Source organism: Tetrao urogallus, assembly GCF_951394365.1.
Source record: "Tetrao urogallus genome assembly, chromosome: 9".
Lineage (NCBI taxonomy): Eukaryota > Metazoa > Chordata > Aves > Galliformes > Phasianidae > Tetrao > Tetrao urogallus.
This window is the reverse complement of record NC_136822.1, coordinates 7,952,122-7,979,901: the sequence shown is the minus strand read 5'-3', so window position 1 is coordinate 7,979,901 and position 27,780 is coordinate 7,952,122. Positions and strand designations below refer to the sequence as shown.

Here is a 27,780-nt window from a genome sequence, read left to right as displayed (position 1 = left end):
GTCCCCACACCTTCTACATACTTAGTCTGGAAACTTCTGCATCCTATTTTGTTTGCTAATGAGCAGACACATTCAGCAGGTCTTCCCAAATCACTACAATTCAGCTGCTTCTTGTTGTCTTTTTAGTTAGGAAGCCATTAAAAGACATAAATGCTGCTTTATCTTTCAGGGTGTGTCTTCAAAATTTCAGATATCTAGGAAAACGCAATATTGTAAGGTAATTTTGGTTATAACTATATTATAATATTTAAATATTACTGCAATATTATAGGCTGTATGTTAAAGTATTAAATTGTTGCTGATTACATTGGCTGAATGTTTCCTTTGTTTATCTTTGCCTGAAAGCACCAAGCTGTTGTACACTGCATTTTTTTTCTTCTATGCAGATATTCTTATCATAATGTTTTAGAGTGATGAGTACATGCCTGGTGTCAAAGATGAATTGCTTGTGATAGCCACTGTTGCATTTATAACCCATAGTTCTGAACCATTCTTCAACCTTACTTCAATGTATGTCATACAAAAGAAACCGAATGCTATTTTTCATCTATGTGATGGCTTTAATGAGCATAGAAAAGTGTTCCACAGCAATCAAAAAACAAAAAAATCTTCTGTCTCCACCCACTTTCCTGAAAAAGCATGAGATCTTTTTCCATCTGCATAATGTGAAACGCACACTTTGTCTTAGTTGCTGTTTCATTTTTAATTTAATGCTACTGCTGTAAACTTATCTGTATGTCACACTGTGGAGAAATGAAAGGTCGCCAGATAAACCAGTTCATGCTCTGTGGCAGGTTCTGTCAGGCCTTTGTTTATTCTTCAGAGGCATGACAAAATCAGTGTCCCATTCCTGACAGATTAACAGTTATTTTCTTTTAACAGGAAAATTGCTGCTGCTTTTAAATTTGTTCAGGGCACCCAGAATAATGGCACCCTTAAAGGTTCAAACTCCTCTGGCCAGGCGTCAGGTCTGCTCTCACAATGGTAATGACACACCTCATTATTAACCCCTGTAAAATCACAGCTTTTGTCATGCTGCAGCCATCTTGCACAACCACAGCATTAATTGTAAAGGAGCTGGCACAACCCAAAGCACATTTCAGAGCCCCCAGAGCTGTAAACTGTAAAGGAATTGAGTCTTCAGCTTCAGCTGGACTTAAAAGCTGCTTAAAATTTTATGTTCAAAAAATTCTTGCTGTCAATATATTGCTAAGTGATGCAGAAAGGGTAGCTGTTGTTTTCTGCTCAGATGCCTATTTGAAAGATACTTCACAGTTCTCCCCAACCTGAATGAATTCAAATGTTTGCATTCTTACTGCTTTATGGGTGAATTTCTTGGATGTGTTTATAACAGCAGGAGATTACTTGTCTCTTGATAATCTTGGGTTGTGAAATACAGAGTCAAACTTCAAAATAGGTATGCTTGGTCCCTGTCTTTTTAATTCCACGTGGCTATGTGTAATATAATACTATAGCATTACCTCCATGTTGCCATTCCACAGCCTCTGTCTTTCACTGTCTTTTTTCCTTTCTCTTCCTAGTCTAATGACTGAAAGATTCAGTTGTTCTCATGGGTAGCATAGTAATGAACTGCAAGTGCAGTGCACCTTTAATAATCTTTTTGACCCTTTTATGGAATAGCAGAGCATTTTCATAGTTAATAATGTAAAACTCCAGAGAGAAAGTGAACTTTTGACTCTACCCTTGTGGCTGTATCTAAGAGCATGCTGAGAAAGTTCCTTGTATGTTTGGATCGTTGGCTTTTCTCATTTACGTGTAGCTAGAATTTGCATGCTACTAGAAGCATGTACTTTGGAGTGGAAAAGTTAGCACACAGGAGAGAAGATGGCTTCCCTCCCATGCTTCTTTCTTTGTTCCCATACCATGCAGTTTTCAAGAAATAGCACTGATTTCATTATCCTATCTGGACCTGGCAAGCAGCCTTTAGGAAGCTGCTGTTCTGCTTCACATTCACTGATGAACAAATGTGGTGGGATAGTCACGTAGATATACTGGTATATGTATGTACAGATATATATATATATACATATACATGTATCTATTACACAATATCCAGCTGCATGTGCTGTGAAAGAGTCCTTGTGTGTATCTCACAGCTGAACGATGCTCAGGGTGCTGTGAAGCCCTTCAGAGACTTTCATCTTTCTGAATGTAGTTTTCAGGGCCACGTTTTTATTTTTTCCTGAGCGTTCTTCTCCTGACTGAAAACTTCTTTGACTTCATCACAAACACAAGGGTCTGATTTTGTGGGTCATCTTGTTAATAGTCTTGTATTCTTATGCTAGCAATTTCTTAGGTTGCAAGCGTGATTTATTAGATTTGTGAGGGAACAAACTGCCCCTACGTAGGGCACCCACCCAACGTTTGTGCTGATTCCGGGGCCTTCACACACTACCCCCTCACAGATTTGTTGTCCAAAAGGCTGTTTATTTGGCCTGATGTAATGCTGAGCATTCTTTGATGATGAGCTGAAAGATGAAGCATTGCTGATCAGTTCTAACTTGCATTGACATTTATGTATTCCAATTTGCTGAATGTCACCGTGCTCATAGAGAATCACCTTCCTACCAAAGGGGAAAAAAAAACAACCACAAAACACCTCAAGATCAAAATTCCAAACATCCAATGCACTGGTTTGCCAAAATGTCCTCCCAAATCCCTCCACTGTGACCCATCATGGAAAACTGTCATGTTGACTGGCAAATGTCTGGCCATTAGTTTCATACCTGAGTTGGAAACTTTCTTGTTAAATGTAGAATCTGTTTTTTTTTGTTTGGTTGGTTGGTTGGTTGTTTTTTTAATAAACAACTAATGAAAGAGGATTTAGCTAGGTGCAGGAAGCAATTTTCTCCAAGAACATCTATAAATTACACCATTTTATGAAGCTACATTTAAAAATAATATTTGAATAAGTAACCTGAGCTTTGATTGATATTAAATCTTGCTGGATTCTGTAGTGGTCACAAATTCAAAATTCTTTCACCAATTATGATAAACTTTTCATGATAGTGAAATACTTCAGACTGTTTGACAGTGTAAAAAGATTGAAAGAACAGGCATACAAACACATGTATTTTCACTGTCATTCTCATTCTTTTCCCCCTTGTAGAAGCTACTTAGCTGTATTTGTTCTTTCATGAGTGTGGTCTGTTTCTCCTGTGTTCTTTTTGTGACAGGACTAACTTTAATTTTTCTTCATCTAATGTCAGTGTTCTAAACACCAGCCAGCTATTTAAGCTGGTGCTTTTTGGAAAATACACAATGAGTTTCATCTCCTGTGGTCTCTAGAACATCTGTTCATCTGTTTTGTTTTGTTCACCTCTCTAATGTTCTCTTTGTTTCTTTGAAAAATTTCACATTGCTTGGTTTCACTTTAGCATTTGAGAAGTACCTCAGAAAATTCTGATGTGGAAAAGTTTTGTATAGGCATGATCAGTTTTTTCCTTATTTCTATTTTTAAATGATACCTTTTGGATTTCAGGATGCATTCTACTTCTAGTCATGATGGCCACAAAAATCACAGATCTCAGACGTTACCAATAATTCGTGGCAAAAATGCACTTTCTAACCCCAAACTCTTGCAGATGATAGACAGCAGTACTGCATGTAAGTACCAAAAAAAATTGTATTTACTTCCCTCTAGACATCTATGGGATTTGGATCAAGCTCTAGACAATTAAATCTGTTTTCATGCTTGTCTGTGAGAGATAGCCTGAAGGGAATCGGAGCTACTGAGTTTACACTTGTTTTTTCAGATGCTAAGAAATCTAAGATTTGAAAGTTCATTTAAAAAAAAAAAAAAAAAAAAAGAATTAAAGTAACCTGACGTATTATAGTAGCCTTCTTGATAAGTAATCCTCCCTACACCCAGCATCCCTTCCATCTGTGGTTATGTGGTTGCTCTGCAATCAGACGCATGCTGACTGAAGCATTACTTTTATTAAACTAAGCAGTGACAGTGACCTTTTCAGGACAGAAGGTTCTTTTCCCTTTGGACTGTCTCAGAATTTGGTAGTTTTTAGTCACCTTCAATAATGACAGCATATATTATGAAAAAATACACGGTCCCTTCCATCTTCCAGGAACATATTTCTTTAAAATACCCTTTAATTTAAACGTACAGTTAGGACACCATCTCTACTGCACAGGGATGCAAAATTTTGTTATCTTTAAGGATGCTCAGAAAATTGTCATTGCTTCATATGTTCTAGGCAGCTCGAACGAAACAGATATTATACAATACGTGGACACAGAGGCAAACATTGCTACAGAAGTTTCCCTCACAATTCTTGACCTGTTGTGTCTTTACACTCTGAACCACCAGGTATGTTTTGCTGTTTTGTTTTCTGCTTGAAGTGGTGCTGTGTGAGTTCTGCAGTGGGGGAAGGACCTCAGGGGTCAGGGACACAGAAGACTCAAAATGCCTGAGACAGCAAGATCAGGAAATAAGATAACAGTCCTCAGTGAGGGTATTTCATGAACTTTCATGGTTTGACTCAGTATGCAAATTGAATAGAAAGATGGGATGCAGAGCATCCTGCATATCCAAGGCTATATACAGCTGTGCTCTGCATGAAAGGTTTGCTCATCTACTGTCACCTCATCTTACTCATGTTCATCTGTATCTGCACAAGTTGGCGGGTGAATCCTCTGCACTTCAAGTTCTATTTTAAGTTTTTAAGTTCACTTTTTAGTTCTATTAATGTCAGCACAGGTGACTTCTTGAAGGTCTCATAGCTACAAAAAGAGCAAGCAGCTCCTTTCAGATTTAGCGTCTCATTTCAGCACCCTTAAATCTGGTATATGTCAGCCACAAGTACAGCCAGGAGTACAGGGCAAGTGTTACCTTCAGAAAGCTGCAAGCAAAACATGTCTGCAGCAAGCTGGTCTGCCTCATCCGCTGACACTTCAGGGCAGACACTGATTAAAAAAAAAGCACCTCACTATGAGCTATCAATGCGAAGTCCAGCAGGTCATCACCTGTTCATTCCTTTAAATAACCAGCATGTTCTATCTTCTGTGTGTGCTTTTCAGAGGCAGCTCCAGCAATCTGATTGCCAGAATGCACTGATGAAGAAGGTCTTTGACACACACATGCTCTTTTTGCAAATCAACCAGTCAGCAGCAGCTCTCAAGCATGTCTTTGCTGCCCTCCGGCTGTTTGTAGGCAAGGTAACCATGGTTTTCTTCTGTTAATTTGAACTATTAATGTTACAGCAAGTGCAGCTTGAGGATAGTTGAGTACTTCGACAGAATTTTCACTTGCACTGTATTGAATGCACATTCCTGAAGATTTTCTGATTTATTGATGAAAAGCAGGAAACTCACAACTTCTGAAAAACTACATCTGTTGGAAAATAAAAATATTGAAATTCTTATGAAGAAAAAGTAAAATGTATGATTAAAATTCATCTGGTGTCTGACTATGTCACAGCCCTCTTGGCTTTCCTGTTTTTGCTGTTTGTGGAAGAAAGCATGAAATCCTAGAGGTCTGCAGTCCTCATGGCAGATGAGTTGCAGAATCCAGCTGTCCCCAGAGGAGCTAGCAGGAGATTATTTTGTAGGCTTTCCCAGCATGTCACTTGAAGTATTACATTTTTACAAACATGTCATTTTCAACATAGAATAAATTTTGGACAAAAGCGTGCTCATCAAACTCTTTATGTGCATGCATTGCATATGTGTTAGTAACTGTGAGCAATTAGACATTTTGTACCAACTGCAAAGGCTGTTCAATTTCCAAGTCATAGGCTTAGATGAGATCCTTTTAAAAATCACTGAAATGTAGTGCGCAGATAAAAATTGGTATGGGGAAGTGAGAATAAGCAATGGTAGCCTGGTCTCCCAGATGTTTCTGCAAAGCAGCACAGTGTAGATAAGTTTAAACCATGTGGCCTCCTTCTCTGATGGTGGTTGTGTCAGGGAAGGAAACCATGCTTCTCCCAGTAACGTGCCTCGGGAATGGGCGAAATATAATGTAGATCAGCTGCAGACAGCTTTCAATTATATACCAGACAGTCAGGAACGGAGGGAGTATATGCAGTGGGGAGGATGGATAAATATCCAGGATTGGCCTTTTCATTCATTCCGTAGCTCTCAGGATTAATTTCTTCCTTTGTAGTTCAGTGGGAGCAGGGATCAGTTTTGGTTCCTGCAGTAAAATGTTCTGGGCAGAACTTGAGATCTGTGCCCAGAACGTACCACTTCCAGCTTTCATTGCTCTGTGTTCTGTTGTATTCACCCTGTATATAAATACTATGTATCACTTACAGAGCTGTCCTTCACCCTATTGTTCCAGCACTTGACTGTTGGAAGTTCAGTGACTGCAGCTCAGAGCATTTTCTTTCCCCTGAGCAGATTTTATAGTAGTAGAGCAGACCACCACCCCCCTCTTTTCCTGTTTAGCTGTTCTGCATTCTTTGCAGATAGGCTGCTCTGCATTTATGCTTGCTGTGTACCAGCTGCTGTCTGGACTTCTCAGAGGTCAGCCTGATTGATGCATTGCATATGGTGTTTGCATGAAAACCTGTGTGCTGTTTTTACTTGAACTTGATTTGCACATGGGATTATGTTTAGCCAATGGCTAATTTCTTCACTAAACCCTGGTGTCAGTGAGTATGTGAAAGACGGTTGTTTTTACTGGAAGCATGACAGGCAAACACTGTTGATTCAGAATAATTGTAACAAGGCCTGAGAGCTTATATCCACACTTTTTTTTTTTTCCCTGATAGTTCCCATCAGCATTCTTCCAAGGACAAGCAGATCTCTGTGGCTCTCTTTGCTATGAAATCCTGAAGTGCTGTAACCACAGGTCACGTTCAACTCAGATGGAGGCATCTGCTCTACTTTATTTTTTCATGAGGAAGAACTTTGAATTTAATAAGCAGAAATCAATAGTCAGATCCCATCTTCAGGTGAGTCAAGTGTAAGATCATCAGTATTTACTTGATGTGCATTGTTCTGTCGTTATTGCTATTATTATTATGCATTGCAGCACAGCAGTTCATTTGAATTCCCCAGACAGTTCTCTGTGGCAGTTTGATTTTTCTGCCAAGTTTGAAGACATTGGGATTAATTCTCTGTTCTTGGCCTATTCGGCTCCATTCCAAAGAGAGACAGCTGTGAACCCAGCCACATGGCCAAGTAAATCAGATATAAGGGTATTCTTGAATTGTGTGCATTGCTTACAGCACTGAGAATATAGCTGATGAAGTAGCTAAACAGAATCCAATAATATATTAACGGAAACGTATTGCCCAGTAACAATGCACTTATGTTGCAAAAATGAAAAGCTTGCTTACAATCCCTGCATTCAGAGAATGTAATGATAGGGCAAGGCATAGTGGCTTTAAATTAAGAGGGTGAATTTCCATCAGAAATTCTTTGCTCTGAGGGTGGCTATGCACCGGAAAGGTTACTCACAGAAGTTGTAGATGTGCCATCCCTGGAAGTGTTCCAGGGCAGGGTGACTGGGGCCCTGGGCAGCCTGATTCAGTGGGAGGTGTCCCAGCCCATAGCAGGGGGTTGGAACTAGATGATCTTCTAGGTCCCTTAAACAAACAGTTCTATGATCTTCTTAAAATAGGTCTAAAAGAGCATTTCTGCTTGACTAGAACGTTAAGTTGCATTAAAGCAGGCATTAAAAAAAGTTTAGAATCCTTGATTTTCATTGCTAATTGCACCCTATTCTTTTTTCTTTTTTCTTTTTTCTTTTTTTTTTTTCCCCATTTGTTGGGCTTTGTTGCTACTCTCTACTTGTACAGCTCATCAAAGCAGTGAGCCAGCTGATAGCAGATGCAGGGATTGGTGGATCCCGGTTTCAACATTCACTTGCAATTATAAATAATTTTGCTAATGGAGACAAGCAAATGAAAGTAAGAAACTTTTTATTTTATCAATCACTACCTCTTTCAAAATATCAACAACTTCAGAGGAGCAAGCGTTTCTGTGAATAAAATTGCTGACTTGGGTTACACAGTGACTTGTGCATACGTAGTATGCTTTCTGGGGCAACCAGACATCGATGAATTCACGAATCACAAAATTAATAATTTAGATCAACAGATTTCAGATTGAAATGTATTTGCTACTTGCTGCTTAATTTGTTCTCAGGAAGACATTTTGGCTACCTGATATCAGAGATGCTGTGCATTATGACTGATGAAGCGCTACCACAATTAGCGGTCTTTAAGTCTACAAACTGGCGCACATCTGCTGAACAGATTAGAGACAAAAACAAGTGTAACAGTGTAAATTGTGTGTATACTGTTGAAGTGTAAATCTGTTTTCAACCAAATGAACTACGGGGATGGGGTGCTGTTCCACAAGCAGAATGGGAGCTCAGTCAGGGGTGCTGCATGTGGTTCTTTGGATGGTTTCAGTGATGTATCGCTTATCTTTCCCAAAGAACGTTAATTTCCCAGCAGAGGTGAAGGATCTGACCAAACGCATCAGAACAGTTTTGATGGCCACAGCTCAGATGAAGGAACATGAGAAAGACCCTGAGATGCTTGTGGACCTGCAGTACAGCCTAGCAAATTCCTATGCCAGCACACCTGAATTACGCAGGACCTGGCTTGAAAGCATGGCCAAGATTCACGCAAGAAATGGAGATTTATCAGAGGTAATTTATAAACAGATGAGTAGGAAATGCATTTGTCATTAGGCTGAGATGAAAAGGGCCGTGAAAACAGATAACAGCAGTGATTTAAGAGATGTATATGATCTCTGGAAGACAGGTTTGAGCAATGCGTAGAGATGTATTGTGCTTATTTTGTCAGTTTGCTTAAGTGTGACAGTGCCTTACGTGTGCTTGAGCAAGACTTAAAAGCTTCTGATGGGGAAGATGTGTCCAGCATCATATTAGCATCTCACCTGCTTCACTCTTGACAGGCATGTTAGTGTAAGTGAGGTTATAAACAGTGCTTTATTTACATGCAGGTTTTTATGTAATTCTTTTTTTTCCCCACCTTAAACAGTGTAGGAGAGAAGTCACATATTTATAACATGACCTTTTCAACAAAAACTGAATGACTGATGTGAACCTCTGTACTTAGCCCAGCATTATTGTGTTTACTAACTGATCTTATGTTGTTCTGTTGAGCAAATTTCCTGGTGTCCTCATTTACTACTTAGTCTGTGCTTTTATCTGATGCATTTTGTGAAATGCAGAGAGGTTTCATCGTTCAGTCCTTTATTTGCTCAAAATGTTACATTAATTTTGTTTTCCCTCTTCTGCAATGTGACTTGTCAGTAGTGAAAGTACATGCCCATTCCTTTTCACACATATGCTAAGTCAGTGTGCTTCATATACACGAATCTTGGTCTCTCATTGCAGGCTGCTATGTGCTACATTCACATCGCTGCTCTCATTGCGGAGTACCTAAAAAGAAAGGGTAAGATCAATATGTTCAAAATCAACCCTATGTATTTATAAATCATATCGTTGAAAATAATTTTTGATTGTTGTACTTTCCTTACCTTTAAATAAATTATTCTTAAAACTGCTCAACTTCTACTAAATACTTTATTTTTAATACATTGTAAGTACTAGTCTTAGCACTAGGACAGTGACAGTATGTGTTTTGTGTGGAGGGTTAATTAAATGTTTAGTAGAGTAGCGCTAAAAGAGAATGCTTCACTTGTTAATGTGCTGTTATTAAATATGCATGTATTAACACATACCAGTAGCAGTGTACTAATACCATCTTACGCTACCATAGGTTACTGGAAAATGGAAAAGATTTGTACCTCACGTATGCTCCTGGAGGATGGTCAAGGCTCTGATAGTAATGTGTTACTAACAACTCACACTGGAGGAAGTGAGTGCTCTAACCGTGCCTGTTCATGGGTCAGATAACGTGGCTAGGGAATGAATGTTCTTCAACTGATCTGGAAAAATATCTACCAAACTGAAAATATTTATAGTGCATGTTGATGGCTGTAACAGCAAGCAAGTAATGTCAGAAGCATTGTGTTACTTTCCTGATGCTCTTTGACTGGTTTGATGAAATGCACAGAACAGCTCTGGCTAAGGGTTCTTCTGGGGACAGAGCAGTCTGCTCTTAATTAGCAATCTTCTCAGGTCAATTGGTGTTTAGCACACAAATCCATATTCAGTTTCCTCGACTATCCAAAGCTGGGGGACAAGGGCAGAATTAATATCAGATTATCCATATGTAACTTTGTATAGATAAAGATTTTTTTTAATCTGTAATGCTAATTAGAGAAGTAAAGTGCAGGCTTATGTCTTTGATATGCTTCTGCGCGTTATTTAGTTCATGAAGTGTGTGTTTTGAAGGAATTTTCGGCTTGAGATATTTTAGTAGCATTCATAAAAAGCAATTTCAAGGGACAAAAGCTGGGAAAAGAAAACTTAGTTTTGGAAAGACCATGGGTCTCTGATATCTTGCAAGTGTCTGTGGACGAGATGAAAGGGGCTTTTGTACACAGCAGTATTTCAGGGATGTCTCACTTTCATACTTTGTATAAATAACAGATCACAGTAAACAAAGTGAAGAACTTTTGGGTAATTTTAAACCTACGCATCAGTAAAAAGATAAGTTGCTCAAAACTCTTCCGAAACTTGGCAGAAGGAGGGCTTCCCTCAGCAACCACTCTGAGCTGTCTACAAGAGCTCCTCGAGCAGCACGGTGGTCACGCTGCTTTCCCAGGGCAGGATAAGGAGCACAGCTGTCGGGACATCCTTGAGCCTAGCAGAGGCACAGCTTATTCTGGAGTGGCCACCTCTGCATTAGCTGATATGAGCCTGTGGCAACTGCGCCTCTCTGTTAGGAGATGGGATGGGTGGAACGACTGCAAGTCCCAGCATTTAGTGTTGTGCCTTTATTGGTTTCATGAGTATAAATTGTCACCTCTCTACCTGCAATGGTAATTGCTTTGTAAAGGAGTGTGGCATGCATAGCACTGCACAGCTAAGGAACTGAAATGCCAAAGGGAAATAAGATTACATCAGAAAAATGTTGCAGTTACCCTTTGCCTGAGCAAATTGATTTGCTTCATAGAGGAATTGTATGATAGTCTCATAAACTCAGTCAGTTCTATTTGTACTTCTCATCACTTGAGCTGTGGGAAAGAAAAAGTAACAAACCTCATCAACAAAATCAGCTTTGTTTTAATAGCATCAACTAACCTTAAGGGTGTGGTGATTCGGTCATTAATTGATGTTGTTTTGACTTGCACTTCAAGGCTTATTTTCCATGGGATGGCCTGCTTTTCTGAGCATCACCCCCAACATTAAAGAAGAAGGTGCTATGAAGGAAGACTCTGGGATGCAAGATACTCCCTATAATGAGGTGAGTGGCATTAACTTTTATAGACTTGTTTTATACTTACAGTCAGCAGTATTTCTATCGGATGCCTATGCAACAAATTACAGTGAGAGTGCACTTCACCCAACTTTAAAAGGCACGCTGCTTTTGAGTGAAATACCATAGCTGTTTTGCTAAATATCTGGGATAAGTATTCAGCTGAGCAGAACATTAAGTATCATGGTTGGAGCCCACAGTGCCAGCCTGTTCTTCTGAATGAGAAGTCAAGTATTACCACAACTTCCAGTTCGTTGTCTAAAGAAGTGCTAGGTCACCAATAGCTGACTAAACATTGTGTGATTGGACTAAACTTTAGTATAGAAGATGCAGAATAACAATAAAACAGTGGGTAGGTACTTTTCCTATTCACTTAATAACGAAGTGCTGTCAGCTATTGACTGATACCATTCTTTGTGGAATTGCAGAACATCCTGGTGGAGCAGCTGGAGTTGTGTGTTGAGTACTTGTGGAAGTCTGAGAGATATGAACTTATTGCTGAGGTTAACAAGCCCATCATTGCTGTTTTTGAGAAGCAGAGGGACTTCAAAGTAAGTTCTTTTTTATTGTGGAAATCAGTGTAAGCCAACAGTAAAGATCAATATTTTTAAACTAATGTGCCTTCTTTACAGGGAATATTTTGTTCTTCCTGTCTGTAATTTCTCCCTTTAGTGCTTCATGCTATGAGTAAATTAAAAAAAAACTTTGGTTTCTTTTCAGCATCGGTGCAACCATAAACAAAAGCTTTTCAAACAAATCAAGCTGTAGAGGTTATCAAAACCACAGCAACATCCTGCTAGCCATACTTCATTGAGATTCTTTTTGTTATGTCCCTCGTTACATGTCCCCATGGAGAAATCTATCTCAGTTAATCGATGTATGTTTCACATATGTTTTTAAACCAAGATCACATTTTCATTGTATTTGAGTTCAGAAATAACTGATAAAGTGTGTGATGGCTTCGTGACACCAGGGTTTCTTCATTTCTTGTTTACTAGTGAAATTCAAAGCATAACAAATAACCTGATGATGATGTCATATACAGATTTTCTGGTTTAAAATTAGTAAAAAGGAAAAGGAGCAGGTATAAGCTGTATATTGAAGAAGCAGGTCCTCAGATTTAAACTCACTTGATCTCTTGGCTCTGTACACAAGACTGTCATTTGTGGTGGGAGCTGAGGGCAACATACTATGTGTGAAAGCTGACTGGGGTTGGTGGCGTGTTGCCCTTCCCTGCTCTGAGGACACTTGCTCCCTCTGACCACTTTGACAGTTCCTATCACTGCTTTTTCATGAGATGAAGTGTGACCCTGCACATGTGGACACTCTCTGCTATAAAACTGCATGCTTGGAAGATATCAAAAGCCTTGAAATAATTCTTTAATGTCAAGGTTTAACTACTCCCTTGACACATGTAGCTATCTTTGCAAAGGTTTGGGTATCTAGTTAAGGCAAGCCATGCTTGTGCAGAGCTTCTCTGTCATTTCCTGGAGGACTTGCTCCTCCTCACCTTCCCTTTTGCTCTGTCTCTCCATGCAGAGGCTGTCTGATCTGTACTATGACATCCACCGCTCATACCTGAAGGTTGCAGAGGTGGTGAACTCTGAGAAGCGTCTGTTTGGGCGATACTACCGTGTTGCATTTTATGGGCAGGTAAGCTGACTCGTGTTCTTTTGTCTTCATGGATTCTTGGATTTCAGCCAGTACTTTCTAATCTGCTGTATTTCAGGGAAGCTAAAACAGGGAAACAGTCAGCAGAGAATCATGGAGTAAAAAGTGCATCATGGGTCAAACTCTCAGGAGGCCTTTGCTCAGAGGGGAGATCACTCAGTTGTATCTGTGCAAACTGCTACATTGGATTTAGAGGTGCAGTGGAGAACAAACATTTACATCAGATTTAGTTCTTGTTTTTTGTCAAGCAAAACTGAGACTGAAGCAGGGCAGATTTTTCTGAATAAAACTGAAATGAAACTGAATAAAACATCTTTCTTCTATATGGCCTTTTCTTCTCACAGCGCTTAAAGCAGAGTGGTATGCAGTAGGTGTTATGTTCTATTTCTCCCTGGCTGACTTCTGCTTTCAGGCCACCTCTGATTCTGTGCAATATACTATAGAGTAGTTTTATTCCCTTTGTTGTGCTTCAGCATCCTCAAAGCATTATTTTGTGCCTTCTTCCACTACAAACCAGTGTAGAAATTCAGCATGCTTTTTTAAGACCTATTTTTGACAAGCATACAAGCAATACTTTAAAATAAGGTGTGTAAACAACAGATTGATGTGAATCATTCTGTTTGCTAATTAGATTTTAATACAGAAATTTGCTCTTTTCTCCTTTTGATCTTATTCAAGGCTGTGGTAAGTCTAGTTCTTTTGCATGTTTTGTTTAATTCTCCTCACACATTTTCCATCCTTCGCCATACTTAACATTAACTTTCCTGCACTCTCAATTCTTTGGTTTGTGGCAGAAAAAATAACGTTCCATTCATTGTTGCATCCTGCAAACTAATTTTTGTTTGTTCAGTTACCCAAACTACAAAGCTGTATCTGTCACCATGTTGTATGTGCACTGTGGGGTTCAATGCTGTCACCTCATCTCAGTGACAGTTTCCCTCTCAGCTTCACTGGGTGCAGGATTGAACCCCTTCCTTCTGTGCTGAAAAACTCAGTGTCACACTAATGCTGTTTGAATGCAAGACTGCTTTCCTGGCCTGTGCAGCAGCTCCAGAGTGGAAGGCTGTTGTTCATCTGTGTTTGGTGGCAGGAGTAACTGAGCACCCTGGGCATGGGGCAGCCACAAAGCCCCATGATCTCTTCTTAGGAGCATGCAAATTTGGGATTCAGAGGGCAGTGATGAGTTCTGGCTCTCCCTACAGATCAGCAAAGCTTAACTTGCCAAATGCAAGAAAGCAAACTGCTGTACTTGAGGAAGAGTAGAGTTTTAACTTATGCCCTTCCTCAAAATGGGGACAGTGAAGGGGAAAATAAGACTCTCTGCTTGCAACTTCTTGCTGGGGCTGCCCCTGTGCTGTCCCCCCACCAAGCAGCCAAGCTCATGGAGTAAAGCTACATCTAAGTGGGTAATTTAGCTGCAGCAGTTCTGCTCAACTGGGTTAAAATCTTTGTTACAGGGCAATGGCTTTCAGCTGCTGGTGCCACGAGGGCAACTTCATTTAAACAACTTTAGTGCTTGAAAGCATATGACTTTTTCATAGCTGTGTGTTGCTCAGTTTATTCCCTGGTGCACATGGATACTGAGCTCTAAATGCAAACAAGCACAGCTTCTTTATTTCCTTTTGCAGATGAGATTTTATGTGGCAGAAATTGGAACTGCTCTGTACTGCTCCTTGCAGAGACATAGTGACTAAAGCGTATGGCACAGTGCAAATAATTGAAGGTAGATTATTCCCATCAACATTACTGGTGCCTCAATTACCAAGGATAATAGCACTCAGTGTTGCAAAACTGATTAAGGAAGGTATACCAACACACCAAGCACCACATGAGATGTAGGAATTACAGATAGGGATTGACCACATGAAGAATGGAGAGAGAACTGTGCGCGCCCACATCCTGCACATTTCTCCCCTGCAGAAGGTTTCTTGTCTGCGTTTCTATCAGCTCCTTTGTCCCTTGTGCCGTTTGCTTCCATGTTGGCTGTACAGGTGGAAAGGTGTGGAGCCTTTTGTTTCTTCTATTGTCAGAAATGCTTGCAGGCCTTTGTGCCTGTTATATCTTTACCGGAGAGTTTTATTCACCAGTTCAGAGAGCCAGATCTCAGGGCAGCTGCTGTTTTAGGCTGCAAATTCTGTTAAGGCCTTTGGTGACAGCATCTCATTGCACCACCAAGTGGCCACACTAGCTATGGGCCAGGGTTTATGATTTTATTCACAGTTGAATGTTTTGAGAGGTCAAGATCTTTCTTGAATTTATATATATAAATTATATATACATGAGAGCTGCTGGTTATGTTGAATAGCTCAAAACTTGTGTTGTGCTTTTATAAGCAAAAACCATCTAAGACATGGTTCAGTGCAGTGAGCTAAGAGTAAAGTTGAGGTTTTGTTCTCCCATCTGTTCAATCAGCTCTGGTAGTTATTTGGAGGGCAGACTTTCTTAGCAGTAAGATATCTGCAGGTTTATGTCTGAAGATGACAGAATGATCTTTTCCACATTTGCTAGTAAAACAGCTGTAATAGCTTCTTATTGAGTTGTGCACAAGCCCACTTAGTACAGGAAGTGATGTTGGCACTGCACACTCGATACAGGCAGAGAAGAGTCCTCTAAATAACAAATCTCAGCCTTTGCTGGCTATGGAAATGCTGTTCCATGCAAGAACATCTGAGTGAGTGCTAGGTTGTCTCTGGTGCTAAGGAAATGAGTTGTTGGGGTGCTTTCCTCTCTCTTTGCAGTGGGGATGTGATTGCTGTAGTAAGGGATTGGAGCATTGGCCCACTTTAGCCCACATAAGAAGCAATCTCATTTCCCACCAGCATGCACTTGGCCTGTGCAAAGATCATCTTAAAGCATAAGGCCTCATCTCATTCTGCCTGCTGTGGGAGCAGGGTGTGCTTTACCACCCAAGGGCAGGGAAGAAATGCACTGTGAGCTTTAAGGGCTGCACCTGTGGATATGCAAGGAGTAAAAAGGGCCCTTTCAGCACTCTCACACCAACATCTGGGGTCACAGCCCCACTCACAGCGTGGCAGAGTGCAGAGGAAGTCCATCACCATGAGGTGGTTCTCTCTTCACTTACATTCAGCTGCTCCGTGTTAGTAATTTTTAGGTGTAAGGCTACTGTTCTCGAAGGGCAAAAACAGTCAGCATGCAAATAGTCTGGGAATATGCTTTGATAGTGTGACCCTGGCTGCTTAACATTTTAGAATCCTTAAATTGGAGGATATTTGACTCCTAAAAAGTATTTAATCTCGCTTTCAATAGTCTTAGGCAGACATATAGCATATGGCAGACACGATTATTTATAGCTCACAGTTAACTTCTGTCCACTGAAATACTGCAGGGAATTTGTTCATAAATGCTATCTCCCGCGTTAGAGAGGAGACAGAATTTGTTAGCTGTGTCTTTTATTTTAGAAGGGTTTGTGTTGCTTTTTACTGTTAATCTCAATTTTTTTCTGAGCAGCACCGTTAGCAGAGGTAGCATCCTAGCAAGCCATGCAGCAGATTTGGTCCTTGCATATAAATGCTGTCCTGTGGCATGCAAACATATCCAGAACCAGCGTCTAAGATAAGAGGATAAGCGATGTTCTAGGTTGCTATGTGATTAATTTGGAAAAGGGCCTTTTTTTGTCTTAGTTTTGATATTTGCTTTGTTGTTTGTTAAAAGCATTGAACAGTGACAGACAGCGGATGTTTTCTGACAGAAACAATCCTAGCAGCGTGATTGAGTACGGTTGTGTGAAACTAATGAGGCTTTCAGCTGTTTCCACATAAAGTGGTATTTCTGCAGTGGAAACAAGATCAGAAACCAGGCTGTGATCCTGCACATCCTTTCTCAGTGGCATCAATAGAAAGTGACAGCTCAGTAAATGTTAATAGGGTTTCAGCTTTTGAGCTCTAGATTTGGTCTCTAATTACCTATGTAGCTCTTCCCAATGCCTGCAGTGATTAATTGATTAATATTGTTAAAAATGGCACAGGGTTAGAAGGTCATGGTGAGGCTAATTAAGATACTATCAGACAAGCTGCTGGTGCTATTAGTCATTTGTTTTAGTAATGCCCACAGTACTCTTGGCACTTGTCAGATGTGAACAGGTGTTTTCTTGTCCCTTGTCCTGACTGGAGGAGAAGCCACAGATATTTGCTAATCTCTGCTAAAACAAAGCTCAGAATTAACAGCTGATTTATCACAAGACTGTATATTTTTGTAAAATTTGCCTGGTCTATTATTTTAGTGACCAAAGTTTGGAATATGCTTCAGCATGAAAGGGCTCAGGTGTTGTTTGTTTGGTTTTTTTTGTTTGTTTTATTGTTTTGTTTTATTGTTTTGTTTTATTACATGAGTGCCTGCCACAGATTTTGGAGATTTCTCCTGACTTCGTTCAGTTGTGCTACTCTGTTTTTCAACAGATTGCAATTTGCCAGGGCATGTTGTAGAAATACCTGCCCAAGCTACATCATGTTTAGTTTAAAGGGCCTTGGGTCTGGCATTGATAATGCTGTCTTTCTTATCATTATCCCTGCAGCTTCAGATATTTTCCACTGGGTCACTCGCCTTGCAGTGAAAGGGGTACAGCTGCAGCATTTAACACTGCCAAATTTCATCAGCAGCATATGAAATGTTAGAGGGAAGGCTGGTGCTGCTCAGGGTGCTGGGATGAATCCAGTCGTTGAAGGGTCAGCTGCTGCTTTCTGCTCAGCTGGGATTGCTACTCTCCACTGTTTGATATACATGCTCATAGCAGCTGTGTAACACCTGTAGTGATGCAGTGCCACATTAATTTTCTGAGGCCAGTGCTGCTTCTGAAGATGCCCCCAAAGTTACTCTTCAGCTGCCTTGGGCATACAGGTCTGTTCACTGGGGCTCCCTGTGCCACAGCTCTGCCCATCGCTGCAGTGTTGGGGGCTGTGCCACATCCTAGCCAGGCTGTGCACCCAGCAGGCAGCTGCAGTACTTGTGGTCTAATACTGTAGTGTTTCACAAGCGAGTAATTTAACCTATTACAAATGAAACCTAGTTAAAACTCCAAGTTTTATTTCCTTAGACTTTTTTCTTTTTACATACACACATCAGAATTCTAGAGAAGGTGCTGTCACTGTTGAAACAACTAGATCTCTTATGGGAAAACGTGTTTGAGTTATTTACCGGGTAAGTTAGGAGATACCAAGCCAGTGTAAAAGCAGACATGAGGCAGTGTCTGTGAGGATGGAGGTGTCAATCCTTTACTTAGGTGCTGAAAATGGCATATTGGAAGCACTGGTGGGTATACAGACATATCCTGGGTGCCTCCATTAGGCTTTGCCTTGCCCAGTGTGTTCACTGTATCCTATTTCTTTCCAACCAGGGTTTTTTTGAAGAAGAGGAAGGGAAAGAGTATATCTATAAGGAGCCCAAACTAACTGGCTTGTCTGAGATCTCTCAGAGGCTGCTGAAACTGTACGCAGACAAGTTTGGAATAGATAACGTGAAGATCATCCAGGATTCCAACAAGGTATGAAAGACAGGATTCCTGTACAAGAAAGAAAAGCGAGTTCATGTTTTGTGAGCAGTGTTTTGAACAGATGTGAACCAAGTGTGACCCAGTTTTGTAACCAAAGAAGCACCTAGCCTCATAGTATGGCGAGTGTGTATGGAAATGCCAGTGCTAGAGCAGTGCTTCACTGCTAGTGGGAAGAGAGCATATGCCAGCATGTGCATGTAGACAGCATGTGAATGTTTCCTGTAAAGGAGAAGCAGCTCTCATTCACTTCTGGATTATCTTTGATCAAAAATCCCACTGTTTTTATATGGGTGTCTAGTTAAAAGTGTTTGTATTAATTTATGGTCTGAATACAACATTTGGAAGCCTCATTTTTGTTGATACTACCATGGTAGATAAAAGAAATAAACACCTTGACGGTCTGTCACACTTAACAAAATGTTGTTTGTTTGCCACTGTTACACAGGTGAACCCCAAAGACCTGGATCCAAAGTATGCCTATATTCAGGTCACATATGTCACGCCTTTCTTTGAGGAGAAGGAAGCAGAAGATCGAAAGACTGACTTTGAAATGCATCACAACGTCAACCGGTTTGTGTTTGAAACACCTTTCACGCTCTCAGGAAAGAAGCACGGCGGTGTGGAAGAGCAGTGCAAGAGGCGCACCATCCTGACCAGTACGTCTGCTTGCCCCGCCAGCCTGCTTTGGGCAGCTAAGGCTCACAGTGCATTCGTGTGCCAGCTTTCTGCAGATAGTAGGCACAGCACTTTATGTAGAGTGATAACTTCTCTCTTCCACGTGCCCATTTGCAAAGTATGTTTGTTCGTAGAATCCTGCTGACCCTCTTAGGTGAAGTTGTTTTCATTTGTGAAGTTGTCAGCTTTTTTTTTTTTATCTTTCCTTGTCAGCGTCTTATAATGATGGGGTCTGGGAGGGGTTCTGCTGAAGGCAGCTTAGCACTCAGAAGTGTTCTTTTAATAATAAACAGAAGAAATTAAAAGCAAGGTGGGGTGCTTGTTCTGCTGTGAAGAGTAAGTCTTGGATAAGAACTTTGTCTGCATGGAAGTAAGACACATTACATAGTGTTTTTAATGTGAGAGGCAAGCTTTCACATTGGTGGTTACAATCACTGTTTTAAGGCAGGAATGTAGGGAGAACTGCGTGTCTATTCTTACTGAGTCATGTTAAACAGAAGACATTCAGGTCTTTATCGTGACTGAAATCTCTGTGAAACTACTACTGAAACCTGACCTGTCTGAATTTTGGCTGGGAGCGTGAGGAACTGCCTGAGATAGAAGCATTGCTCTCCTGAGCAACAGTAGGCAGGGAGGATGATGTTCACAGCAAAGGCTTCTCAGTGACAAAAATCCTGTTCTCCACCAACTTCAGTGCGTGTGCTTCCCCAAAGGGCAAAGTGAAGAAAGGTGCTTTCAATGTAGGCGTAGTCACCTCAATGTTTTGTTCTGGCAAGTCAGAAAAGAGGTATCTGTGTCTGGGGGCATCTTGTTACATGACACAGCTCTGTTTATGAGAAGAAGAAAGGAAGAACTGCTTGTGTGTGGTTTTTTGAAGTGCCTCAGCAGCACTTGGGAGTTTTGAGATCTGTACTGAAGCAGGCAGCTTCTCTGACTTGAAAGTGCAGCCATTGTGGTACATCTGGCAAAAAACAGAGAAAGCTGTTGGTCCAGCAGAATAATTTCCTTTGGCTGTTACATGACACCATCAGCTGCCAGCAGTCTCAGCCTGGCTCCATCTTCAGCATCAGGGGGGAATTTGATGACCTCTCCCCTGCTTTCCCTCTGGCAACTGCCTCACCTCGGCACTCTTCTGTGAAGGAAACACTGTTTTCCTTTGGATCAAGTCAAATAGTTTTGCTTCCTTCCTATGCTAACGGAAGTGCTTTTATTTTGAGAAGAAAACAAAGCTTATTAGGACAGCTGGAGGACTAATGGCAGTTATTTGTGCTCAGGCAAAGTTACTGGATGGCTGCTCGGCATCCCTGCTCCAGAGTCCTGCCCTTGTATTGCACAGAGCATGAGGGTGGTCTGGCTGCAGTCTGGCTCTCTACCATGCCTGGTTGTTTCTTGACCTTCCAGCTCTGCAAGTCCTTGGTTTCCTGCTGTCCAAGGAGTGGCAGCCACCCTCTTATGTGGAGCTCATTTAGCTCTGAGCTGCCTGGCACCATATGCTCGTTGGAGGAGGGCCTATTTGGTGTCTGGGAGGTCTGACAAAGTGTGTAGGATAATCAGGAGAAGGTTAAACAGCTCAGATCAGACAGTACCCCATGCTGTATCATTGCCAGGTTTCTTGAGATCCATGAAAATGGCTGTACTGCAAATAAGAGGCTTTACCAATTAATGATTCCCCTACCAGCTCCCATAGTAATTATTAGGTTGAATACTAAAACTGACTCCTTACTTTTTTAAAGCATGGCACTTTGATAATGATTCATCTATTGTATGTAGTATGTGTATATTGCATGTAATAATCAATTCAGCTAAGCTAGAAGCTCCTGCCTCTGACGTGAAACTTGTTCAATGGGATATTTGAGGTGTTTGAAGTTCATTACAGGTTTATCATTTGGTGCTTTAATTCAGAAGAAGGAATTAATACATTCTGAAGTCTGAGTGGTGAGAGTTTTCTGCCACGTGCATCTGGCAGAGCTCAGTAGCAAACGGTGGTGAATTCAAAAGGAAATGTTTTTCCAGTACCAGATCTGTCAAAAATCCAGTTTAGAACTGCTGAATTCTATTGCTTACTTAGTGATTAAAACTCCATTTGTGTACACAGTGTCAAAGTTAATACGGTCTAAACCTTTGACTGACTTGTTTTGCTTTCTTAAATACTGTCTTGTTGCTAGCCAAGCCTCTCTAATGTATTTCTTGCATTTGAGCAGCCAGCCACTTGTTTCCATATGTGAAGAAGCGTATTCAAGTCATAAGCCAAACCAGCACAGAGCTGAACCCCATTGAAGTAGCGATTGATGAGATGTCCAAAAAGGTCTCGGAGCTCAATCAGCTTTGCACAATGGAAGAAGTGGACATGATCCGACTGCAGCTTAAACTTCAAGGAAGCGTCAGTGTCAAGGTAATGAAAATTAGACACACTGTTTTTGTTTTTCTTGGCTGTTGTGTTTTGGTTGTTTTTTTTTTTTTTCCCCATTCACCTGAATTTTTATTCTGGTTTTCATCCTTCTGGACATGTTTTGTCTGTTTTGTACTTCTGGTCGTATCTTGTTTTCCAGTGCAGTTGGAGCCTGCTCAAAAAACATATGGCAGTAGAAAGCTTTCCACTGATGTTGATGAGTGTTGGATTTATGTGCAAACATAACTAATTCTGTCAAATCTTCTCTAAATAAATGTTGAGACCTTTCTAGCAAGACCATCATGTATCCCTTGAGAATAAAGCTTGTCACACAGCCAAATATGCAAATACTTTAAAGTGAGGGTTTTTCAGGATTCATTTTTTCATTTCATTAGAAAAGTTGATACTGGTGATGCATGCATGCATTTCTGGTGTCCTAGTTGAAATTCTCTTCAAATGCACAGCTTTCTAGGTGGTTAACAAGCTAAGTGCCTCCAAAGGCCAGCAGAGATCTGCAGTTAGTGTGGGGCTGACTTAGCTCCTTTTTACTAAGTAAAACTCTTCAGATTTCATCCAAGTGGCAAGAGGAGTGATTCTGACATTCTGCACCAGCTTGGTTGCCCGAGGCCAATTCCCTTTGAGGCACAAGAAAAATGGGCAGTAATCTACTTGTTTTATGCACCTAAGCTGTATATTTCTCCCCCAGGTAAATGCTGGACCAATGGCCTATGCTCGGGCTTTTCTGGAAGAAACAAATGCAAAGAGATATCCTGATAATCAAGTTAAGCTTCTGAAAGAAATCTTCAGGTAAACATTAAGCTTAGGTTTGCCATCTTCTAATATGAGGAGTGACGTGACATGGAGTTATTCTGAATTGAAGCATGCTGGTTTACATCTGCATTTGCTGTATCCTACAAGTCATTCTCAGGAGAACATTTACTGAAGCTTCAACCTATCCCAGTAGGTTAGGGACAGCCAGTCTTCCTCTTAATTTGAGGATGATTTCTGAAATTAATTTCTAGCAAGGTATAATGTGCAAGGAGAGGAAGAGGTACAGTAGTGATATATGTATGTGTGTGTGTGTGTATTTATTTATTTTCATTACTGCAATATTTGTATGGTTGTTCTATGTGGTTTTGTGTTTGTAGGCAATTTGCAGAAGCATGCGGGCATGCTCTTGATGTCAACGAACGCCTTATTAAGGAGGACCAATTTGAATATCAGGGAGAAATGAAGTCTCACTATAGAGATATGCTCAGCGAGCTCTCTGCAGTTATGAATGAGCAGGTTAGTTTGTCTCCTTTAATGATGTCTGAGGCCAAATGAAAGCAGTTCATTGTTTCTTCTAGTGACAAACGAAGTTGTAAAGCAGAAATCTAGAAGTAAGATTGGGTAGTGCAGCATTCATTGAGAAAACATAGTTCCACTCTTTTTTTCTTCACTTCAGCTATATTACATACAGTGAACTTGCTTGCCTGACAGAGATTTGTCTTCTGCTCATCTTGTTGGATATTGAAAACTTGAATGTTAATGGGACTGTAGAATGTAGACTGAGGTCCAAAGGCATGGAAAGAATCTCATTTAAACCACTGTTCTATGCCAGCCAGCTTTGTCCTAAATACGTCCTGTGACATATTTAATTAACGCAATTTATGCATTTATGCATTTAAGACCTAACTTACAACTGGAGAAGATATTTCAATAGTTTATGTTTGTGTTCGGCTTTCAGAGTAAGAGTGATTTTTTTTTTTTTTTTTTAAAGTATAATGTCAAAAAACTCCATTTTAGCTACTAGCAACTTTAGGATTAGGATTCCTGGTTGCATTATATGCTGTGCCATAATACTGAACTGAAATTCACACTATGCTGTATCTATGCAGATACTTATTGCTTTATGTTTTAATGTAAATAATAATTAAGCTATTCTGCACACTACTTGCAAATTAAAGCATTCTTAATTGTACCTCTGTATGGTTGTGGGTAGGCCACCTTAGGCTGCGCCTGAGAAGCATTTATTCTTTCCTAGCTGCTCTGTATGCCCAGTTGCCCGTAGTACAGATAGGTGCTACTTGTGTGCAGTTACTTTATTTCACCATTGGAATCAATGATGGCATCTCAATGATGGTGCCTGATTCCACCCCACTAGACCATGCCATGTTCCTCATCTTCACGTGCGAGGAGAATAATGGTTTACAAGATTTTTTTGGCCCATTGCTGTTCTTACCGAGAAATGAAGCTGGCTTTTCCCAGAGTATAAACCTGCATAACTGCTTTGAGGGCTTGGTGCATGCCAGAGGTCAGGCTCAGTGGTTGCTGTTGTGTGAGTTGTGCTCCCTTCCCAGTTAGATGCGTAAGGATTTGTGAACCTCATGCATTTCATCATAAATAATATTTATCACTGTTCTACTAAAGCTGTCTTTAGTTGCTCATTGCTCTCTGGTGGAAGTTACTTTGGCTGCTTAACGTTCAGAGATGGTACCATATGCCTCGTGTTCCCCACAGAAATGGAAGATGGTCAACTTTAATTAGTCATGAGCAGCCCATGAGTTTCAGCATGCATAAAATATTCAGGGAACTCTATTAAATATTCACAGCTGTTTTTATTATCTGCATTAGCGTGCTTGGAGTTTTCCTCATGCAAGAGAAGAGGCAAAATAAAGCAGAATGCCCTGTACGTAATTGTGCTAATGTGTAACGCTGAGTTGATCCAACAGAAGACAAAATCAACTTTTGCTTAAAAAAGCTTTAACCAAAATCAGCAGACTTTGAAAGTCTGTTCAGAAGCTATTCTCCCACTTAATAACTGTGGGCACTTAGAAGTTTTCTGTGCAGTGTGGCTTTTTGGAAACAATCCATTCCTCTGTGAGGAATGCACAAACCCCTGCTCCTGAGCAGAGCATTGCCTCCAGTAAATCACCTACTGTAAACTGTAGCCAAAATATTTATTTTGCAGTTGGAATGCTTCAGTCTGTATTATAACTTTGCTCTTATGAAGACAGTAAGCGTTGTCATCTTTCTCATTGTCATGGTCTTGAGAGTTTTTTGCTTGCTCACCCACTGATAGTGGCTCTTTCATCACCATATGTTTTTCTCTTTTTTGTTTTGTTTTGTTCTTCTTTTCTGACAGCTCTGTCATGGTCCTTGCTTATACAGCTTCTCTTCTTCCCTGTCTAACATTTCCCTCAATACTATAGCCAAAAGTGGTATGTTCGTTTTTCTTACATCTTTTTTCTTTTAATGTCATGTACTCTCTCACTTGATGGTTTTTGTATGTGCTGTGTTCATTTAGTTTCAAGCCTAATGATTCCCTTAGGCTCAGGGAGGTTATTTTTTTAAAGCAAAAAACAAAAAGCTGCTGTGGTGTATTATTCCTGACATGTGTTGAGACACGTGTTATTAGGATCCTAGCCATAAACTTGGGTTGGTCAGTGAAGCAGCTCACCGGGATCCTCCTGAGGCCAAGAAATGTGCTTGCCTGAGCAATAAATGTGGCATGGCTAAGCTGTGCTGTGACCAGCTGCCCAGGGTGTCTGAGGGTTGATGGCACCAAGAGGTTTCTTTGCCACCACTGATGTCTGCCAAGGGAATGTGTATATTGAAACAGGGAAAATAGCTATGGCTAAGTAGAGCATTTTTAGGGAACAAAAAGAAGTCTTCTTTGCTAAAAGCTGCAGCTAAGGCAAGGTGGAGCGAGATTTGGCCACTGTTCTTCCCTGGGCATGCGGCTCAGCTCTTTCCCGCCCCAGGATGTTGGCTCCAGGGCTGCTGTTGGACATAGTCTTGTGGTTGATGTGTGTGAGAAGGTCTGGGGGGATCCTGCATGCCTTGAGTGACTGCGTGGGCCGAGCTGGGAGCAGTCCATACCATGCTGAGGAGATGCTAGTGAAGGTGTTTGCTGGTTCTGTAAGATGTTGTGACTTCTCGGCTGGGATTGCGTGAGAGCTGCTAGAGAAACTTTGGTCAGGGAGCCCCATGAAGCACTGCTGGCAGAAGCCTGTGACTTGCACCCCAGGCCCATGTATCCCCCACCTCAGGGGACCCGCTCCTTCTTGCTGCAGCCTCTGGTCACTTCTGGCTCCTCAGCAGGGATCCTTTCTCTCCAGCAGATTGTTATCTAATGACCTAAAAACAGGAAATGACTGCTTAGATAATAAGTACTACAAAAACCAAGATATCCAGATCTCTCACCGTTTTTTCTTCTTTTCTCTTTAATGACAAGATTGCATACAAGGAGGATTCAGCAAAACAGCAAGGAATGGAGCGCACGTATTCACGAGTCATCAATAGAGCCAGCTCGTCTGCGCCAGCAGCAGCCACCCCATGCAACCCTGATGCTTGATGGAGGCATGGGTGGGGGAACGTGCAGCCGTGGAAGGACTGGGATGATGATGTTTTGTTTTTGTTTCCTATTAGATTAATAGTACTGAAAAATAATTTGGTCACGGACAATGCCAGGAAAAAAAAAAAAGACATGTGTTATGATTTTAATTTATTGGAAGTTTTCACAGTGATGTTTTTTTAAAAATTGCAAGCTTGATTTTTTTTTTTTTTTTTTTTTTTTTTTTTTTTTTTTTGCCTGCCCCAATATTTGCACATTCCCTGTCTTTTTTTGTTGTTGTTGTTGCTGTCAGTTTTTGGTTTTGAGCAGTCTTTATTAAGTCTTTATTAAGGCTGATCATACAATTTCCATTGAACAGGTAGCTACACAGCAAACCCTAAGTTTGCTATAAATGATAATATATCTAATACTAAGTCCTAGTATACATATATTTTAAAGGTCAGAGTGGATGTTTTATAACATTTAAGTATATTGCAATTGTAAATAGAAGATGTGTAAAATATGTCATTTTTACAAAATTTAAAAAATATGTTTTTAGTTAATTATGGCCGTACTAAGAATATGGATAACATTTCAGTTACTATTATATTAAAATATTTGTGTATGTGTTTAAAGCGTCCATAAAACTTCCTCTTTAAGGACCTGTGCATCGGTTCATTCCCGTATCGTTACATTGCAGAGCAGTGGAGATCAGGATGCCTCTTGCTTCCTGTCTGTGCGTTGTGTTATGGCCTCTGAGGAGGGAAGTTTATGACCATCTGCAGAATATGGCTTCAGATTGTCGGAATGGTCTTAAATTGAGGTCACCTTGAGAAATAAGGGTCACGTAGTCCTGCTTGAGGGCAAGGAAATCTCTGCTCTTCTTCCCCTGAAGTTTTCATTCCTAAGTTTTGCCCACAGCCTGTTGGGGAAACTATGTGCCTCAAGTGAGATGGTTCTGCATCACGCTGGGATGAAGTAGACCTACTCTGTCAGCTCTCCTGAGTTCCTTTCAACCTCAGTTCCCCCGCAGTCGTCCTTGTTTATTCCTCTGCCAGGGCCCTGTGCTATCTGTGGTACATAGAGAAGGAAATCCACTCCACTGTGACTGATGTGTCACCAGCTCTGCATTCCCACGAACAATCCCAGGTGACAAAGCAATACCTGGCTCTTGTGATTGTCCGTCCGCTCGTGCCATGCAGTGTGTTCACAGGGGAAGCACAGTGCAACCACACAGTGGGATGGGGAGCCTGACATGCTCCTCATCCTGTCCTCAGAAAGTCCAGCTCTGCTCTTTAGACCCTGTGATGTTTGAAATCATCCTATGTAAAGAAGTGATCTGAGCCCAGGTTTATCTGCTGTATGCTGTATATGTATTAATTTGTGGAATTACCTGATGGTTTAAGTGGATGGGAGAATGCAGTCATTGGTGATGGCAATAGGAGCCCCCAGCATAGAGGAGGTGGGTCTCTGAGCCCTGGGCCTGAAGTCCTGTTCTCACTGGGCTTCAGATTTGTTTGGACTCACTGGTTTAATGCCAAGAACTCAGTTGGCATTTACTGTTGTTTGTGTTGATGGAGGGTACCTCAGAAGATGTCAAGGTGATTTCTAATTAATATTAACAAGAACTGAGCCACTAAATCTGTTGGGCTTCTTTGGAAACAACACGTATTGCTAAAGGATGGTTTGCACTGAGAGACGCATCAAGCTGACACTAGGCTGGGGAGATCCCTGGATTGTTTTCTCAATTACTTGAACTCAGAATGGGTTTCATTTTTCAGTCTAAGAGTTGTGGGGTTTGTTTTGTTTCATTTTGAGCAGCCAGCTTTGCAGCCTTCTCAGGGGTTGAAAATTGAGCCCCTATGCTAGCTGT

At 40.8% G+C, this 27,780-nt stretch overlaps 1 protein-coding gene across 2 annotated transcripts in view; it reads left to right on the top strand.

Annotated features, from left to right (window-relative positions):
• DOCK10 (dedicator of cytokinesis 10) overlaps nucleotides 1-25,928 on the top strand; it is a gene marked incomplete at both ends in the record, with an annotated part of 135,958 nt that extends 110,030 nt beyond the window's left edge. The window contains 20 exons of one of the 2 annotated variants that reach the window (XM_079539845.1): nucleotides 170-217; nucleotides 883-984; nucleotides 3,503-3,627; nucleotides 4,233-4,345; nucleotides 5,056-5,193; nucleotides 6,753-6,935; nucleotides 7,785-7,895; nucleotides 8,429-8,644; nucleotides 9,359-9,416; nucleotides 9,744-9,842; nucleotides 11,230-11,336; nucleotides 11,777-11,899; nucleotides 12,888-13,001; nucleotides 18,370-18,516; nucleotides 18,971-19,181; nucleotides 21,402-21,592; nucleotides 22,296-22,396; nucleotides 22,738-22,876; nucleotides 24,717-24,792; nucleotides 25,809-25,876. In XM_079539845.1, the coding sequence (XP_079395971.1) occupies nucleotides 170-217; nucleotides 883-984; nucleotides 3,503-3,627; nucleotides 4,233-4,345; nucleotides 5,056-5,193; nucleotides 6,753-6,935; nucleotides 7,785-7,895; nucleotides 8,429-8,644; nucleotides 9,359-9,416; nucleotides 9,744-9,842; nucleotides 11,230-11,336; nucleotides 11,777-11,899; nucleotides 12,888-13,001; nucleotides 18,370-18,516; nucleotides 18,971-19,181; nucleotides 21,402-21,592; nucleotides 22,296-22,396; nucleotides 22,738-22,876; nucleotides 24,717-24,792; nucleotides 25,809-25,876 (2,470 nt within the window). Of the gene's footprint in view, nucleotides 1-169; nucleotides 218-882; nucleotides 985-3,502; nucleotides 3,628-4,232; nucleotides 4,346-5,055; nucleotides 5,194-6,752; nucleotides 6,936-7,784; nucleotides 7,896-8,428; nucleotides 8,645-9,358; nucleotides 9,417-9,743; nucleotides 9,843-11,229; nucleotides 11,337-11,776; nucleotides 11,900-12,887; nucleotides 13,002-18,369; nucleotides 18,517-18,970; nucleotides 19,182-21,401; nucleotides 21,593-22,295; nucleotides 22,397-22,737; nucleotides 22,877-24,716; nucleotides 24,793-25,808 lie in introns of both variants that reach the window. The other variant, XM_079539844.1, reaches the window with a different exon arrangement.
• Between the last annotated feature and the right edge of the window lie 1,852 nt (nucleotides 25,929-27,780).